The 19,250-nt window shown below is 44.2% G+C and overlaps 1 protein-coding gene and 1 pseudogene across 2 annotated transcripts in view; one reads left to right on the top strand and one right to left on the bottom strand.

The window, feature by feature from the left end:
- Positions 1 to 1,065: 1,065 nt before the first annotated feature.
- Positions 1,066 to 1,184, bottom strand: LOC112475214 (annotated as a pseudogene).
- Positions 1,185 to 9,641: 8,457 nt separating this feature from the next.
- Positions 9,642 to 19,250, top strand: part of TRIM2 (tripartite motif containing 2) — a 120,820-nt gene continuing 111,211 nt past the window's right edge. Inside the window, exon 1 of one of the 2 annotated variants that reach the window (XM_025042644.1) lies at positions 9,642 to 9,790. In XM_025042644.1, the coding sequence (XP_024898412.1) occupies positions 9,659 to 9,790 (132 nt within the window). In that variant the 5' untranslated portion in view covers positions 9,642 to 9,658. The remainder of the gene's footprint in view (positions 9,791 to 19,250) is intronic. The other variant, XM_025042648.1, reaches the window with a different exon arrangement.

The following is a 19,250-nucleotide window of genomic DNA, read 5'->3' as shown; positions in this document are numbered from 1 at the left end:
AATGTCTGCATTGGCATATTGCTGACCCTCAGTCCCTCCAGGGTCCCTTGGCAGGTAGACCCGGAGAGCATACCATCGTTTTACCTGCATAGGTTTGCATTCTGAGGCTCAGGGAAATTTTAAGACACTAAGTGTGTGTTAGTGTCCCTCTCAGTTACCAAGTGCATTGGGCCAACCACTAGTGAGGCTCTTGTCAGAATATTCTTCAGTTAACTGTGGTTCCCCCACACTGCACTCCTGACTAGAGGAACTAAATTGGAGCTTTTGTCTTTGTGTCTTTGGTGCCTGGCACAATGCTTTGAATATAATGATGCTCAATAAATGCTTGTTAAAATATTAATAATAGATGAGGATAAGTGCTTAATATGTGCCAGACACCATTCTAAAGCATAATATAGAATAGAGAATATATAAATTTGCCTGTTTCATCCTTACAGCAGAATCTTAAATGGTATATGCTATTATTATTCCCACTTTACAGACAAGAAAACAGAGGCACATAGTTAGATAATTTTCCTAAAGACACATAAAAGAGACAGAATCAAGATTCAAACTCATGCTCCAGAGTCCACACTGCCAACAATATGCTGCTTTTATAAACCCGATAAAGTCTAAAACAACTCCGATGATATTAGAGGTCATTTCTTGCCTGCCCCATCTTCACACAACCTCAGGATTAGAACTAGAATTGCCTGATGGTCCTGAGCAGTATTATGGAAAGAGCCCCCAACTGACAGCTGGGAGACCCAGGTGCTAGCCTGATGCCTGACCTGTGGCTTTGAGACTCAGTTTCCTTATTTATAAAATAAAGGAATTGGACCAGATGACCTATAAGTGTCCTCTGTCATCTACATGCTGCAAGAAGCTCTGTCTGCTCTTTTTGGCCCTCCTGTCCATCAGGTTTTTTGTTTTGTTTTATTTTGTTTTGTTTTGTTTTTTAACGCCTACAGCACCTGGTATTCCAAGGTGGTCTTCCATCTAAGTACTAACCAGGCCCAACCCTGCTTAGCTTCTGACAGATTGCAAGGACCTTGTCAGCTTACAATCCCTTATTTTTATTTTTTACGCCTATAGCACCTGGTCTTCCTAGGTGGTCTTCCATCCATGTACTAACCAGGCCTGACCCTGCTTAGCTTCTGAGATCAGATGGGATCGGGCACGTTCAGGGTGGCTTGGCCGTAGACTACCATCAGGTCTTGATAGCAGGGCTTATCACTCAGCCAGTGCAGTTTCTCTGACTCGAGTTCATTCACAGTCCCTCTGGGATGGTTTACATGCCCTTTTGGAAGCTGGATATCCCTCTGAGAATCCAATGAAAGCTAAGGCTCATCCTCTTAGGGGAAAAGAAAGGACATTTTTATAACTACACCTCTCACGCATGACCTCAGGGGTTCCAGACCCTGATGCTTCCCATTCTGTGAAGCCTGAGGATAAAATCTCCTGCACTAACTAGACAATGAATTGGAAGTACCAGAAGTTTAAAACAGCATTGATGGAGGATGCGATTGGAGGGAAGGGTAAGTTTTGGTCCTGGGGGTGCTGGCGGCAGGGATGCCTGGCCTCATCCCGGTTCCCTAGTCCATCCAGATAGGAAGTCGAGCAGGACTGGGGCGGTGGTGGGCTCTCTGCATGCCTGCCACCGAGTTTTTCTCCTGGGGACCCTCCTGGGAGCAGGGTGGCAGGAACAGCTGAGCCCTTTGTCAAGCCTTCACAGGCCCTTTCCTGACCAGTTGACCCCACTGAAGAAAATGACAGCCAAAAGCACCTTCGCAGTCCTCCTATCAAACGTACCTTGCCTTTTCCAAATGTGTTCCAGCTTGTGCCCTGCAAAGTGTGGCCGCTTTCTTTATAGATGGAACCTGTTGCTTTTGAAGAGGAGACTCACTTAATTCAACACCTTAAAGGTCGCTTAGGCCAAGAGATATCTGTATAGATAAAACTGCAAGGAGCTCAAAGCTTTTAACGTAATTGCTGCTAAAAATACCTTTTGGAAGGGCATACTGAAGTTCGACGTAATACTTTCAAACAGACCCTAAGAAAAAGCTGTAGCCGAATCCTCAAACACTGTAATCTTACAATTGTTTGTCTCCCTTTCTGGTTCTTTCTCCTGGATTCTGTAATGTATCTCTACGGCTTATGCAAAGGAGCTTGTTTTGCTAACGAGGCCAGTTGCTCCCCATAACACAGCCCGTCAGCTCTTCAGCACTGTTCGCTTTTGTGTCCTCAGGGGGGACAATTAACTCATCTTTCTGGAGCAGCAAAACCTGCTTCCTTATAGATTAAAGTACTGTTGTTTGCTATAGAAAAGAAAATGCACAGGAGACCTAAGAAACTAATGTCAATATTAGGAGCATAAAGACCTGTAAGTAAACAAGGGTTGGGGTTTCCATTTGTGTGTTTGCTCTGAGATGTTCTTGTCTCTGTGTTTGCCGAGGAATATTTACTGTCTTCTGAAAAATAGACCATGAAAGTGGCTCTGAGTTTTTAAAAGCATAATTATTTGAGTAAAGCTATTCATGTGGAAGAGATGTGTTTTCAGTAGTAAACTATAAAACAAAGCCAGGGATAAGAACATAGTGCATGATTCAGGGGAGTGCTGAGTGCTGACCATTATCCTATGCTGATACATTCGTTTCGCCAAACATGTTATTCATGTTAAAATATATTGGTTTTGGATTCAGCAACACCTGCGTGCATCTCATTCTGAGAAAACATAACTCAGGCAAAATTGATTGTTGAATAAGTAGGCATTACTAGGATGGCATTACTAGGATGGCATTACTACATAAGCAAACAGTATCTTAACAAAAAAAAACAAAACAAAACAGGTGCTTTCCAGTTTATGTTTTATAATGCAATATTCAACCTGTCCGTGACAAGTTACGGCCAAGTCAGAGGCTATCTGTGGAGATTACGAGAGGCAGCATTAAATGTTGAGTTTTCTTGCTTTTTAAAAATTTACCCTTTTACTCTCAGTCCTCCAGGTGGAGGGTGCCTCTTTTGTCCTTAGCTACTCACTGAGCTTCCGCCCTGTCAAGGGGCTCCCTTGAGTAGCCTGAGGAACGAGTGCCCTCTTCTGGACAGTCCACTAATTGCAAATTCAGGAAGCATTGGTTTGGTTACCAAACCGGCCCTGTATTTTTTCTCCGTAGGGAACACAAAAGAGATTATAATATGTTCTGTGTTAAAGAGCCTGCTTTTATCTCCAAAGTAAAACAGCTTGCCTTTGAAGTTTCAAAGTGATTTGGAGGAACAAGGGAATCTCTTATTTTAACAGTTTTTCTTAAAGAGGGCGGTCTAACTTTATAGCAAAAATTCCATTTTTAAAACCTAATGATTTATTTTCTTTCTCTATTTAAATTATTTTCAAATGTATGATTTAAAGCGCTTTCTTTTTTAAAGATGAGAAACAGGATGAACAGCAATGGCCAGTGGGACATTGGTTTTCAATAAAGATAGCTGGATCTTTTAGCTCATTTTGAAAGAGAAAGTTATACTTGTGATTTTTTTCTAAAGACTATTTTTTCTAATGTAGTAATGTTATTCTGCATTTATTCCCTTTTTTCCCCTCTTAAGAACGTTATATGAAATTTGACTTTATTTTTCTGTTGTTCATTATTAAGAAAAATTAGTTTTCCTTAACTTTTACCTTCCCAGAGCTCCCTCTCGTTTTTTGATTGTGAGTGTGTGCGTGCGTGCGTATGTGCGTGCGTGCGTATGTGCGTGCGTGCGTGCGTGTGTGTGTGTGTGTGTAGCTTGCTTTCTGAGATTTCCAGGCTCTGTTCCCCTCTACCACTTTACTCTGGGCCTTCTCTTCCCTTGTCTTTGTTGTCCCTGCCTTGCTCGATTTTGATTGCACAGTTTCTCCTCCACGAGGAGTTGTATGCTGGAAAGAGGCCCTGGCTGGACTATTTTGGGAGTTTAGGGGAGCTTACCATGGACCCCTTGCATTCACCCACTGCTGGACTGAACAACCCCCTGCTAGTTTCCGCTGCCACTCTCAAACTGTTCCAGCACGCTTTCCAGCGAACACTTACTGGCTATTTGGAGATTCTCCTGTTCAGCCATCTGTCAAATGCTCTATTGCCTCCCTCTGCTTTCCTCTGCACAGACACTGATTACTATGCAGACCTGGGGCTGTTGGTGGTTTGCTCTGATTTGCTTGTAGTTTGGGGTTTGTGGGGATGGCTTAACTTCCAGTCGCACTGTAAAGGTTTTCCATGGGCTCTCGGTTTTGTTACTCAGTTGCTCCTTCTGTTCTTACGAGGGAATCTGGCATGATCTAAAATCTCTGTGGTCACCAGTTCCATCTTCCCAGAATCCCTCTCAGACCATTTCACTGACAAGGAAATTTAATTTCCTTTCATTGTTGCCCTTCTTCTTGAACTGGAATCATTTGCACAGTGCAGACTCAGGTTGAGATTGATAATCATATCGGGCCTCATTAGTTACTTCAAATCGTATGTTCTTCATCACTGTGGTTAATTAGAGCTGAAGGCTATGGGTGCTCTGGGTTCTTTCAAACCACATTTAGCAGTCAGCAGTCCTCAAGGCCAGTGATTCAGCAAGTCCACCTAAGACCTCTGCCCAAGAGCTGAGCCTCACCAGGTCAAGTGGGTTCATCTTTCCCAGCCTCTTTGTGTGTCTACTATGCATCTTTCTGATAGATTACATCTTACTGAGAATTTACTAAGGTCATGCTTTTTGAAAATTTCAGTACCTCTTCTCTAATCCCAAGTGCTAAGTGTCTAGGATCCCGTGGTCTCGACTCTGCCCAGCCCCCCAAACAAGAATAATCTCAGTCTAGATTCATCTGCTCCTATGCTTTGTACTTATAATCACTTGCTCGAAAGGCATTTACCAAGTGCCAACTATGTACCAGACACACAACGCCGGATGCTAACAATGTAAAAGATAAATATAATCTGTTCTCTCCCAGGAGTAGGGGAGAGTGATACACAAATATTCATTGTGGTACAGGAAAATAATCGCTGGAATAGAAATACAGAGTCTATGATATGCTATGGGAAAGATTCAGAGAAAGAACTAACTGTTGATAGGAATTCCTATGTCAGCCAATAAAATTGCATGTATTCTATGATCTACCACATAAAGAGTGTGTATCTGGCAACGGTAGGAATGGAATACGCACTTACAAAATCGTTTCTGCATTCGTGGAAGAAGAACAGGTCTTTTTTTCCTTGTTAAAATTTCTTTTGTTACTTTTCAACAATGATATTGTTTTATACACATACACACACACACACACACACACACACACACACACACAGATATGACCCTAGCTATTTTCTTGATGCACTTTCACATGTGTTGATAAGCAAAGCTCTTGGCCCTGATGGTAGATACCTATGAGAGTTTTCATCCTCTTTCCTCCTCACACGGACTAGTTGGAAAATACTGTGGGATTTTAAATGTGTCACCATCATTATGATTTTCAAAAGAAAAGTGAAGTAGAAAAAACTGACTAGGAAAATGATTGTGGCATATGTTCCAGACAGAGTCGTTTTGAAGCAGATACTAAAGAAGGGACACGCCAAGCAGATGTTGCCAGAATCATAATGAGACTTTCAGCAAGCGTGGCAGGCAGCATCTTTGCTGATTGAGAGATTCAAGGGACACCAGGGAATGGCCCATGTGTGGAACAGCAGCAATGGGGAACTCACAGGCCCTTCACAGTGAGGGGGGGTGACAGATGTAAGGACCCCAGAAGTCCACCAAGGCCCCCTGGCTGCCCCGGGCTGGGGAGAGCATGGAGAGTGAGTGAAGCTGTGTTTTAGAGAAAACGACCCACGTGCACTCATCATGCAGACAGAATAAGAGAGTCTGAGCTATGTGAGAAAGAGAGAGACATTCAATTAATCTTGAATTTAATCTTGGAAGATTGTCAGTCAGGGCACCAGGGGATATGTCTCTTCTGATCATTGTAGCACCACCAAGAGTTCCCTAGAGCCGGGCTCCTACTTCCAGATCTGCTCTCATTTCCAGCTGTGTTTAAACTGACATGTGAGCAGTGTCAGAAACTGCAGAATAATGAAGCAGGTCACTGCCCTCTCTACCCAGTTGGACTATATTTCAAAACCATAAATGAAAGTCTGGAAGCCTCTTGAGTCTGACATTCTCCAAATACTGCTTCTCCTGGCTGTCCCCAGCCCCTCTGTGAATGCCAAGGTCTCAGAGCTGCAGATGGCTCACAGGATTTTCTGGACACTGCTGGACAGAGCGTGATGTCAACTTGCCATCAAACTTGCCAAATTACAGATTAAAAACTGCAGTCTTTCAGACGTGGTTCCATAGGGTAGCAGTTAGCACATCTGCTTTACACGCAGAAGGTCCTGGGTTCACACCAGTGTAGCCACAGCCTGTGGTCTATGGCCATGCTACCCTAAACAGATATCTGATGTCGGAAGCTAAGCAGCATCAGTCTGGTTAGTACTTGGATGGGAGACCACCGAGGAAGACCAGGTACTGTAGGCATAAATAATAATAAAGAAAAAAATATTGTAGTCTTTCTGAATAATGGAATTTTTCTAAATCAGATTCTATTTAATACATTTTGGGGGAGCTTTATATTTTTTAAAAAACAGTTTCAACAGAAGAAAGATGGAAGGGAAGATTTCAAGGGGGTGATTTCCTCCCATTAGTTTAACTTTTTAAGAGGGTTTTTTGTTTGGTTGGTGTTTTTGTTTTTGTTTTTTGTTTTCATGGACTCAGTGGCAGCGTGTAGACAGATGCGTGACAGGTGTTTGACTTCGGTCTGAGCTATTGGGAATGAGCATTTCAGGAGTGAGGATGGAAAGATGCTGCGTGGCAGGGTAAGGCTGAGAGCAAGCCCTGAGCCCACGGCATTCGCAAAGCAGCGGAGCGCCTCCCGAGGGAGGAAGCCACCCCCAGGCTCTGGGTGGCCAGCCCCAGATTCCACCGCCCTGCAGCACCTGCTCTGGAACAGCCCGCAAACCTGGTTCTAGTGGAGAATCACAGACTGCAAATATCATGGCACCAAGCGTCCCCAGAAAACAACAAAGGCTACTGTTGGTTGAAAGGAATGAAGGGCCAAACGGTCTCATTAGCATCAGCATCTTTATCATCATCATCCAAAGTCCTTCTCAGGTTATTTTATTTCCTGCTTTGGTCATGTGCAGCCCTTATCTGAACAAGGACGCCCTCCCTGCACTCCCCATCACCCCTCACCCCCGCAATTGTCCTTTCTCGTGGACTCTGGTTGGTGGCTGCTGGCAGCTTATCTAAAATGACAGAAGCTTCTATGACTTAAAGAGCTAAGTGCCTCTTTTCTTCTTTTAAACAAAAGCCTTTGATAGCAGAAATGCTCATTTCTCTCTTATTTTCTGCAGAGCATGATATATATGCACCTTTTCCAAGTTCTAAGGATTACCATATTGTGACTGTTGCTTTGACAATGAAGTGTTATAAGTGCCACAAAATGTCTTGGGTGAACAATGTGAAGTATCTTACACTTAAAACCTGATAAAAATCTGAATATATAGAATGGAAAGAATTATGGTACAAAGATCTTCAGAACTGAACCTTTCTCTTCTCCCTGAATGGATTTTTCAAAACCCTTTTCCAGCAGGTTCCAATGTACTTTTACGATAAGAAAGAGCGCGTAGGGGCTCTTGGATCAGGTCGCCTGAGCTCAAGTCTGGCTTCGCCATTTATATTCCCTGGGATCCGGGGTGTGCTAATCGCTTTGTGCCAAACTTCCTCATGGGTGCCGTGAGCCTGCTGCAGTGAGCTGCCGAGATGGCTCCATGAGGTAAAGCATGGGGAAAAAATGAGTCCAGTGCTTGGTACAGAGAAACGCTCAGTAAATGTCAGCTGTTATTTATTTAACAATCGATTTTCTCCCCGCTCTTGGGGAAATATATCTATTACGCAGAATAATATCTACAGCACGTTAGTACTCTGCCTGTTCTGATTTAATTTCTGAATTTTACAAACCAGTAAATACAAATAGAGGCAATATGAACAGGGATCTTACAGTGAACGGGATGGTTCGCTTACAGTCAAGACTTTGTGACCTCAGTCCTATCAGGGAAAGGTGATAACGAACGGCTGTTACTTAGATGAAACACTGGACCGATGTCAGCTGTGGCGGAAAGGCTCGGCTTGAGAAGAATATGGAGAACTGCTGAAAAACACAGACTTCGGCTGCAGACCCAGACTGGGTCCCGGCTCTACCTGTCATTCTCCTTAACCTTTTCGAGGGCTTTTGTTTTTAGAATTTGCACACATATCCTGTGCCGAATAGCAGGAGAAAAGCCTTATGAAGTGCGGGTCAGTTGGAATTCCCGAGCGTCCAGACATCAGGCAGCAGTCAACTTGGTGTCCGGATGTTAGAAGTCCGAAAGCTTGAAAAACTGGTTGTGAAGCTTTTACAAAAAGTCTATGAAAAAGCAGGCCAAAAAGAACTTTGAAGTGATGTCTAAATGACACTCCAGTTTTAATCTGAGGATCTTTAAATGTCCCATTTATTTATTTTTTTATTACAAATGACAGAAAACTGAAACCAAGCTGTCTTATACGATAAAGGGAGTTTGTTGATTCAGTGATAACTGAAAATCTAGAGGCATTTATTTGGGGTTAGTTTTGAACCAGCAGCTCAAAAGATGCCACCCAGGGCCAGACTTCTCTCCTCCTGGCACTGCCTCCTTCGGTGCTGGCTTTATCCTCTCGCTCCACAAGGGGGCCCCCAAGGCAGGTCCGATACCTCCTTTACAGGAGAAAATGGTTGCAGAAGCTCCAAAATCCCCATCCTTACATCACACCATCCAGAGTAAAAGGAATGGTTTCTTCTCCCGGAACTACTGCAAGAGAAAGATGGCTTATTTTTCCCAAAAGCCCCAGAAAAATCTTCTGGTTTGTTGGCTCTGACCAGGTTAGTGTCCATCTCCAAGCCAATCCAGGTGACTTGGGGACACAGGTAGCTGTGCCAATTGGTTTAAGCCTACCAGGGCTCACTCTTGGAATGTGGGGTGGATTTAATTCCATCCAAGCTAAATTCCTTCTGGAAACTTGAGGTCCTGTTGTCAGGAGGGGAATGGATCCTGGGGAGCCAATAACCAATGCGCTATATTATTATTATTATTATATTTTATTATTTTTTATTATTTATTATTATTTTTAAGAGGGCCCACCAAATTCACACAATTCGTGCTTATATGTATACTAAGAACAAAGGCAAGAGTAATGCCTGTTTCTCACATGATTTTTTTCTGTTGATAGATCACAATAATCAGAAAAGATTTTAGAACTTCGCAGTTTTGTACCTTAGTTCTGACTTGGAAGAGGGAGGGTGGGTGGCTGTGACATTTATATATAAGTAACTGAAGGCAAAGGTCAAATGAATGGAGGGCCTACTTAGTTCCCTAAGCGGAGATGTGACTGGTGCCTTTCCGGCCCCCCATCCCTTCTGAGGGTGCTGCCAGCTCCAGCCCAGAGGACACTGCATTCTTTGGCTTCTGTTAATGTCTCACCTGCTCCTAAATGGCATTGCCCTCTGACTAATACAAATACATTTTTTTAGAGTTTGGATGAATCATGTGTGCCTTAAAAGGAAAACCTTGAATTTAAGCCTCGATGTGAAATAGGGTGCTTAGTCTGCGGTGACAAAAGACTGGAAATGGCAGGAAACTGGCGGAGTCAGTCAGAGCAGCCTATGGCTCTGCCCTCGGCTTCTGTACCCCTCGCCTCTCAGCCCCGTGGGAACACTCTGGATGTACCTGGGCTACCAGCCCAGATAACGGCAGTCAGGGTAAGTGGTTGCTATAACATAATGAGGCTAAATGAAAGGTTTCTAACTCCAACTTGCAATTATAGCCTAGAAAAGGATTTAGTAATGGAATTGAACGTAACTAGAGATCAGCTGGAGGAAAGATATGTAATCAGATTTTCCAGTGTTTGCATTGCTCTGAGGGAGGGGGCTAAATCATTTATTCAACAGATATTTATCAAAGGCCCACTATGAGACAGGTGCTGGGGTCCAGAGGTGAACACACACACGCTCCTGTCCATGTGGAGCTTACAGCTGAGCACAGAGGACATATTCAATAACCGAATGACTATGAATTAAAAAAAAAACAGGCACATTTAGACGCTGTTAAGATAGTCAGATAGATTTTGTAAGTTAAATGTGTAAAGAAATTCCCAATAAAGAACACCTTAAAATGCTGGATAAAATATAAAAATTATAATCTTTTAAGGTATAATTTACATGCAGTGAAATTCACTGATTTTAATCGTACTATTCAATGAATGTTGACAAACGTCTAGAGTCATGTAATCACTACCACAATCATGATACAGCACATTTCTATCATCCCACAAAGTCCCCTTGCATCCCTTTACAAACGGTCCTTTCCCCCAGCCCCATATCCCCTGACAACCACGATCCACTTCCCGTTAATATAGTTTTGCCTTTTCTAGAATTTCATTTAAATTAAATCATACAGTAGGTAGTCTTTGTGTTTGTTGCAAGGGGTAATCGAGAGGAAGTGACCGCCACTTGACCTGAGAGCTGGACCCAGGAAAACGGAGGCTCCACACCCTTCCCCTGTCCTTGGAATGTATGTTCCACTTACCTTCCCACCGGAAGCTGCCCCAACGACACAACTTTGAGATAGTAATGTGTTAATGTGTTGTTGAGGCCACCTGGCAGTGTACATGACTGAACCCAGCTAAGGCCTTCATATACACTTTCAAGGTTGCTGTGGGCGGGTGCAGAGATCTTTCTGCACAAACCTCATAAGTTCCGCTGCTTGTGAAACCTGCCACCTACTGATATGGAGTGGTCTGCCTTTTTCTTTGATCTCTCCCTGTCCTCCTTGTATGGGGTTTGGTTTCACGTCTCCCCTGGAATACTCCCGAGGCTTTAGAACCAACAGTGTTTAAACTCTTTCGCTCAGCATCATGCTGTTGAGGTTTCTCCGTGTTTGCGTGCCTGCCAGGAGTCTGTTCCTGCCACTGAATGGATATTCCACGAGTCGTTTTATTAATTCATCAGTTAATAGACATTTGAGTTCTTACTGCTTTTTCGCTCTTGTGAATAAAGTGAATCTAGATATCCCCCCGTAAGTCTTTGTAGTCATATATTTTCATTGCTCTTGGGTGAATACGGTGGAATAGAATGGCAGGGTCTTATGGAATGGTAAGCAGAAGTCTAAGAGCGACCCCCGATGACCCTCGCTCTTGTATAATCTCCCCTTTGAGTGTGAGTTTGATGAGATATTATTCCCATGACTGTTACCTCAGGTGGCAAAGGTAGATTATCTGGTTGGGCCTAATGTCATCATGTGAGCCCTTTAAAAGCCAGTAGACAAAAAAGGAAGTCAGAGAGATGTAAAGCCCAGGGGGGCTCAATGTGTCCTTACTGCTTGAAGATGGAGGGGGTCCCTAAGAAGTGTGGACAACCTTAAGGAGCTGAGAGAAACCCCCAGCTGACAGCCAGCATGAAAATTCTCAACTCAGAGATGAATTATCATCATATCGTAATGTATGCAGTAAAATCTTAATTCAAATAGGCCACTGATACAGTGAGGAGAAACCAGTATGGAGTTTGTGCGTGCGTGTGTATGTGTGTGTGTGTGTGTGCATGTGTGTGCAGTCCTGCTATGTCTCACACAAAACTCATTAACTTATTTCATTTTACTTTTTCACACCTATTTGTGGTTTGACGGATATAAAATGTACATATCCAAAAGTAACAAGATGACAGATGAACATTAAAATTTTTAACATATATATATACATATATATGTGTATATATATATACACATATATATATATATAGTCTCATCCACCCTTCTGTGTTCCCTATCCAAACCTTCACCAGAAATAAGGTGCTTAATTTTGTGTGCATCATAACCAGGTGGTTCAAGGTTGTATTTGGAACAATTCTTGAGTTCCTGTGCATGAGATCATCCACAGTCAAATATTTTCCCCTGGGGTCTCCCCTCTGCTCCACACATCTTTATAGGCCTCTCCTCACTTCTACGGAGCTAGCTCAGTCCAAGCAAAATGATTTAAATAGTATCTTAAGCAGAATAGAGAAAAATAAATATGCTGAAGAGGATGATGAAATTCATTGTAAAGCCACATTAAATTCGCTTGGTAAGGGGGAGGGGGGAGCGATGTGGTACCCAGGGGTCTGTGATGCACGCTTAACCCCACCCACAGGCAGGCTTGCGCGGCTCCGCCTCCATTCCCAAATATTACTGCCTTCCTATTCCTGCCCTACCACCCTCGTGAATCTCTTTGAATCTGTGATTTAAAACAGGCATCCATTGACATCCTTCCCTGGACCGCCTAACGCTAGGTCACAGTTGTCAGGGTAACAGAGTGTCAGAAGGGAGAACCAGCTCTCCGGAGTTTCCACGGAAACCACTCCCTGCAGAGGCAGGTGCCGCGGGCTGGGCGGGGCCGGGAAGAGCCCTGGGGTGGGGCAGGGCCCCGAGGAGGCCGCGGTGCGCCCTGCATCAGTTATATATGCTGTGTTTTTTTATAAAGCACTTTCACTTGCAAACCAGAACCACTTATTCCTTCCGGCTTGATAAAATCCAATCGCTCCCGAGTTGCTGTCCGCGCTTGGGAGATGGTCCAGGTCAAAGAGGATCTGCCAAGGAGCACCCCCAGACTGTAAGGTTCTGTTGGCCTGAGTCCTCTGGAGAGGCAGGAGCGTTCGTGGGCGCCACTAAAACGTGAGGGGAAACACAGTTCCGTGAGCTTCCTGCGCTTTGCATAGTGCCAAGATATCCCACCAATGCCCAGCAATCAAGCTGACCGCGGATCGAGGTTTGCTGGGTTCCTTTAAGTAAATCACCTTTACATTTGAGACGCAGGTTATTTAAGTTAACTGGAAACGCATCCGCCTCTTGTTTGCTTCACAAATACCGTTGGGAAGAGTATCAGACTTATGCTCGGAGCGAATAGGAAACAACTGAGGTTTCTGGAGATTTCCTAGGTCAGACCTGGCATTTGAACCTTTCCCGGCTCGGTCCCTGGGCCGTCGCTGCAGCTGCGGCATCGCCGGTTGAGGTAGGGTGACTGCGGTTGAACGTGCGGACCTCAGTCCCCAGCCTGTCATCTTTGTGTCTCTTTATGGGGAGGAGGGGCTGTCTGACATAGTTATTAAACCTAGCAGCTGCGTTGGCAGCCCCGAGGAGCATTTTGAGTGAGGTTGCAGAAAATGAGGGGCTTTCAGCTGGCCGCCTGCCTGTCACTTTTCCCTGCCTAAAAGGCAGCTCTCAACGCACTTTCTCTTCTTTCCAATGACCCGCGGCGGGGGGAGTGCGCGCACCTCACCGAGACGGTTGGAAACGTGAGTATCTGTGGCTTGGCCAGGCGTCCAGCCGGGTGGCCGGGACGCAAAGGCCGCGCAAGCTGCTGGCGGCCTCGCGACGCGCTCCGCCACGCCTTGTCTGGAGGTGATGCGCGCTGGCGCGGCGAGGAGGCGACAGCCCAGGAGACTGCAGGAGGGGGCTTGAGCACCCGGCTTCTAGCGCGAGGCTGGGGGACCGGTCCTGTGCTACCGGGACGGATGCACAAAGAACCTCGGGCCTAGACAGCCCGAGTAGCCCTGTCTGGCCCCAATCTCTCAGATCCTTTTTGAGAAAAGGAAGAAGCTGCATTTTACTGTTGGGCCGAAACAATGAGATGAGACACGTGTTTTCCAGCCCGGGGGCGGGGACGGTGAGGGGGGACCTTTGTGCGCCGCCGCCAGTCCTGCAGGGACGCGGGCGTGGCTGCGGGAGGGAGGCGCGTCCGAGCTCCTTCGGGATCTCAGCGCCTTTGGGATTTCAGAGTCAGTCCCGAGCTCTCTCCTTCGTGTCCCATCTTCACATACTGCGCTCTAAGAGGGCAGACATTTTTATGGAGACCAAACGTAAAACGAAAAGACCTCAATTTCCTCCTTTCTCCTCAAAGCAGGAGTGTGAAGGGGTTTGGTTTTTTTTCCCCCTATGGATCGTTAGAAGAAATCTTGAAGTTCAACTTCGTTTTTATATTTTTTTCTGGACAAGATTTCCAACTTCACAGAGCTGGCATCATGCAAAGGTCTCTCTGTGGTTTACATATTTGTGAGAGAACATTGGCTTTTCCCTAGGGGTTCCAAGGAGCATTTAACAGCATCAATTGGCTCCAGAACGTCATGATCAATGTTTCGTGTGCATACCCATTCCATCTGGTTCAGGCCTGAGTGAATGATACAGAGGCGTAGTCTCTGCTCTTGCCAGACCAAAAGCCTGACTCCAGCCGTCTCTGAGGTTCGATTTCTTGCTACGATGTCTTGCGTCCAGCGTCAGGGACTGATGGCCACGGAAAGCTCCATCTTCCCCAAAGGGCCGGCCAGAGGCAGGTCTCAGGCGATGTTGCGTGCGTGGGCAGTCAACTGTGGGCCAACTGCTTAAGCTTTCCCAGCCTCCGATTCCTAATCTGTAAAATGGGTATAAAGAAATGACATCTAGAGATTGTCTAAGCTTCGTGCTGGTCTTCCAGTTCCATCTTCCACTAAGTGGCATTTCTGTTCTAACCTGACAATTGAGGATTGGCTTAATGAGAACAGGCAGGAAAGAAAGAAAAAGACCTACCAAACAAAAATTTTAAATAACAACCCTCAGAAAAAGTGATCAAATTAGTTTACAAATTGCCTGAAAAACAATCTCGCCTATTGATTGTAAATTACTTAATTTATAGGTAAAGAACTAAAACTATTATAGATATGCATATGACCTCTTTCATTTTGCATATTGGTTATGGCCCTGGGGAAATGCCGACATCCCCTCTAACTAGAAAATGAGGCTTGATATTTGCGGCTTTAGTTTTGCCCCAAATTAGTTTTCCATCCTGGAGTGTGATTTCTCAGGTGTTTGCAAATGAGTTTCTTGTTAAATAGAACCAGATGATGATTAAGTTAAAAAAAAAAAAAAAAGAGCATTGTGAACAGAAAATGTGAATCTGAGATATTAAGTATGACATGAAAGAACCAGAAATAAATACCTCTACTGAATTCTCTAGTAAACTCATGGTTAGAGTATTGTTTCTAATTTCATCCATTGTACTTTAAAAAGAACATGGAGAAACTGGAGGGGGGATTCAGAGTAGAGGGACAGAAATAACTCAATAAAAAAGAAAGCAGCTAAAAAAAACCACACACAACTGTGAGGCTGTGTGAGAGGCTGCGAAGAATGGAATAGGAGAAAATCGGATTGTGATGGGATATTACAAAGAACTTCAAAAAGGGAGAAAGAATGAAATGAGCCACTGAGGAGTTTTAAGAGAATAATTTGTCATCTGCCATTTGTGGTCTAGCCTGAGCAACTGTTCTTAAACCTAACCTTAGAATCACCTGCGAGCTTAAAACTCTTCTGAGGCCTGGGTCCCTCCCCAGGCCCACATGCTGACTTATGCGGTATGACTGGGTATCGGTTTTTGTCAACTCTCCCTTGGTGAAACACTAGGTAGAGAAACAATAGTCATGCCTAACATAGCAAAGCCAATGGCTGCAGGGGCCAGCGGGGAGCATAGCAGCCGGAAGAGGGCCAGGCGCTGATGGGGGTTAACTGGGGAGGACAGCTGTGCCCCACACCTGGATATTAGCCATCTTTGCCAGATCTTCTGCTTCATCAAGGGAACCTGGAAATCTTTTCTTATTTATTGCTATGAAATCTCCAGATCTTTAAAGGTTGGCAACTAATTAAGAATAAAACATTTTAAAGTATATTTTGCTTGCCAAACAAAGCATACCTGCTGAAGCTGGCCCACAGGCCAACCTTAGCCCTAGACTTTTCCTTTCCTGCAAGGGTTGTACTAGCTGCTTTCCCAGGGCCTCTTCTATCCTGAGTTCTGTTTTGTCGGTCCGTTTGTTTGTTCGTTTGTTTTAATGCTTTCTGTTTAACTTAAAGAAACATTCATCTGCCTCATTCCTTCTGAAGACCCATGTCTTTCTTGTTGAGTGTCTACTCCTCATATCCCTCTCTGGATTACTTGGCTGAGGAAAATTCTCTAGTTGCCTAACCTTCCCCCAAGTGCAGGTGAAGGAAACTGGCCCAGGAGATTGGGGTAGTGACCATGGGCCCCTAGGTAGGCCTGGTAACCACACCCGCCCTCTCCCCAGCAGGGACTTCTCAGAGCTCTCTGGCTCCCTCTGCAGGTGGTGGAGATGGGGTGAATAGGGACTGAGAGGCTTGATTTGTTCTATGGGAGGCCTGGGAACTGTCCTGAAGCTGCCCTATGCTGTTTCTCTTGGGTTGTAGGGTGGTGTGGACCATGGATTGTCCATGTGTGTAAGCAGCACTGATACTGAAACATGATTTCAAAAGTTCCCAGTTCACACATCTCTTAAAACCCCCTCTAGCTTTTCCTAAGCTACACAAGCAATGGAAAATAGTTACGTCTCCTTGAGCAAAGAGGAGGCATTCAACAACACTTTCTACAGTTAAGAACTTCTTTGGCAGAGGTCGAAAAAATTCAGGAGACCTAAAAATGTGATGGCTGGATTCTCCCTGCCTTTCCCTTCTGGGTTAGGGCTGCCGTTATTTTGTTTGGATGTTGGGGACAGGTCGAGTAACAGGAAGGCTGAACCCCCTCACTGTAGTGCTCAGACCAGCATGGTACCTCCCTCCTTCCCAGCGATGAGGCACAGAGAGCCTTCCAGGCTGACAGCGAGACCCGTGTGTGCGAGGCAGCAGAGACTCACACAGAGGAGATGAGAACTTAGCTCAGCGTGATGAACAGAAGCCAGCTTTGTTCAAAATAGCTTTGTTAAGTAAGGTGGCACTATACATAAATGAAATCGGTATTCTTTAGCAGCTGCCCTTTTTCACTTCCCATGGGCCCTGGGTAAGCAGACAAACGAAAGCGATTGAACAGATGCTGGGCTCCCCTTTCTGTTGACGAAAAACCTCCCAAAGCCAAGGCCATGCTGTCTTCAGTCCTTTTTCCGCCCCTCAATTCTCCAAAGGTGAAGAAGCAGCACCTGTGATCCAAAGTTTTGTCCTATCAATAAGAAAGGAAAGAGAGTTTCAAAGTTAGAATGTGGAAATAACCTAGAGAAAAGGGAAGAAAATAGGATTTAGGTGTTTGGATCCTGGTTGCCCAAACCCAGAAATGTGTTTTTTGGAAGGGCAGACGCCACATTAGCCCTAATGTTGAGCTGCCAAGGCCTTAGGTTGGGGCTGGGTTGCTCCACCCTGGTATAATCTGTCTCTTAATGACGGCATGAAGACAGCGGTTGCTTCCTTTACTGGAATCCTGGATGAACATATCCTGCCCTGCCAGTCTCTGCTCCCAGCTTCGGAGGCCTAGGATGTAAGGTGGGGTGCTTCTAGGCCCATTAGAGGGTCTAACTCACTTCAAACCACCATGTGGCCTCAGGACTGTGGCCCAGGACTGTGGCTGATTCCTCCCCTCCATCCTCCTTTTAGTCATGGGACCAACCTGCAGTGCGTCCTTTGGAATCAGCCTTACCTGATATCGGTCTGTCTTCTGCTGTAGCCCAGGCTATGGTTAAGTACATCAGTTGCCTTGCCCCAGTGCCTGGAACATCTAATTCTGCCCATTTCTGGCTTGAAAGCAACAGGTCGCCTGTGGGGAATCCGGCTGGTGGGCTGTCTACCAGGGTTTACACAAGCAACTTGTATTTTTCCTTAAGGTAGCTTATCTAGTTGCCTCTCCATTCTACAGCCTTCCTGTGGGCTCTTTTTGGCACGTTCACTCTTAATAGAAGATCTACTTAAGTGTGTCCAGGGACAGAGAGAGAAGATAAAACTCCAATCTATTCTTTTGAACTTCTTTATGATGGTGGCAAAAAAAAAAAAAAAAAAAAATTAGAAACCTGTCCTGCATGATCAAAGATTCTTGGTATATGAGGTTAATAAGAATATTAGCAAAACTCCATTATGCAATACTCTGAACCATAATTGTTTTTTTTAAAAAACAGCAATTCCATTGGAATTTTTATTTTATTTTAAAGTAGATTATTCTCATCATTATATAATGACAAGCCAAAAGTTAAATTATTCTTCTAATGGATAGTTATCTATAGTGAGAAACAAAAATGCAGAAATTTTAAAGTTAAATTTATTAAATAATTACCTTGTTTCTTCCAATAAGTATAAAAAAAGAAGGAAGCATATGACAATTTAAAAAATTAGCTCTTTGCCATCACGTTTAGAAGAAAATTTTACACATACAAAAACACAGACTGTAACAAAGAAAGTGTTAGGCGGAGTGCTAGACTGACTAATCAAATGCTGAACAAGAGAGACAGTTCTAAAGTCTGTGATTGCAAAATATTGCTTCCTTAATAATCTCTCAACTCTGAGAAGACTCATCCTATATCCCCCAAGGCTGGAAGTGGGTACACTGGTGTTTGTGGGTATAGTCAGGGTACTCTGTGGTGGCTCCAAGGCTTCGAGGAATGGTCTGGAACTGGGAAGATAAGCAGAGAAGGTGGAGATATTTTTCACCTAAAGACAAACAGCTTAAGTAGGACTCAAAAGGCATGGATTTGGCAACTAGGTTCTGATAGTTTTGGGGGAGAAAGAACTTAGGCCTCCATTCTGGAATCAGATGATTGAAATTTGTATCCCAAAGGGTGTATGAACAATTTGCTTATCACGCAGGGTCTCAGTTTCTGCATCCATAAATGGGGACGACCATTGCATTATTTTAGAGAAGATAGGTAGAGAATTGATGTAGATGGTCCAGCATGGTTCATGGCACATGAATGATTAACGTGTGATGAGTATTGTTGGGGCGACAGAGACATAAGATGAGACTCCACCTAGTTTCAATATCAGAATGAGGACATTGAATTTGTCCCCAAGACAATATGGAGCCTCTGTAGAATCTTTAGTCAATAAAAGCTTTCTTATACCATGTATATAAAAAGCTTACTAAATTTTTACAAATTCCTGTATTTGAATTTCTGCTTGGACATCTTTTTCTTCTTTTTGGGGTCTGTAATTCAAACTTTAATACGTGAACAAGTTAATCAGAGTTTAAATACGTTCCTCTAAATCTGTGAAAAAAGTCTCCCAAGATAGTTTGTCAGTAAACTGTGTGGTCTGTGGTTAGCACCGCACTGGCCTCCAAACTTCCTGGAGAACTAAGAGTAGCTTTGAGTTTAATGATGTAATGAGCTGTGACTGCCAGTGACTTCTGTGACAGATGAACTTTGTAAAAATTCACACTAAAAAATTTTTATTAAATGTAGTATA

The sequence above is a fragment of the Pteropus alecto genome, unplaced genomic scaffold (genome assembly GCF_000325575.1).
Source record: "Pteropus alecto unplaced genomic scaffold, ASM32557v1 scaffold50, whole genome shotgun sequence".
In the NCBI taxonomy this organism is placed as follows: Eukaryota; Metazoa; Chordata; class Mammalia; order Chiroptera; family Pteropodidae; genus Pteropus; species Pteropus alecto.
The sequence above is the reverse complement of the archived record's forward strand: the minus strand, read 5'-3'. Positions and strand labels throughout refer to the sequence as shown.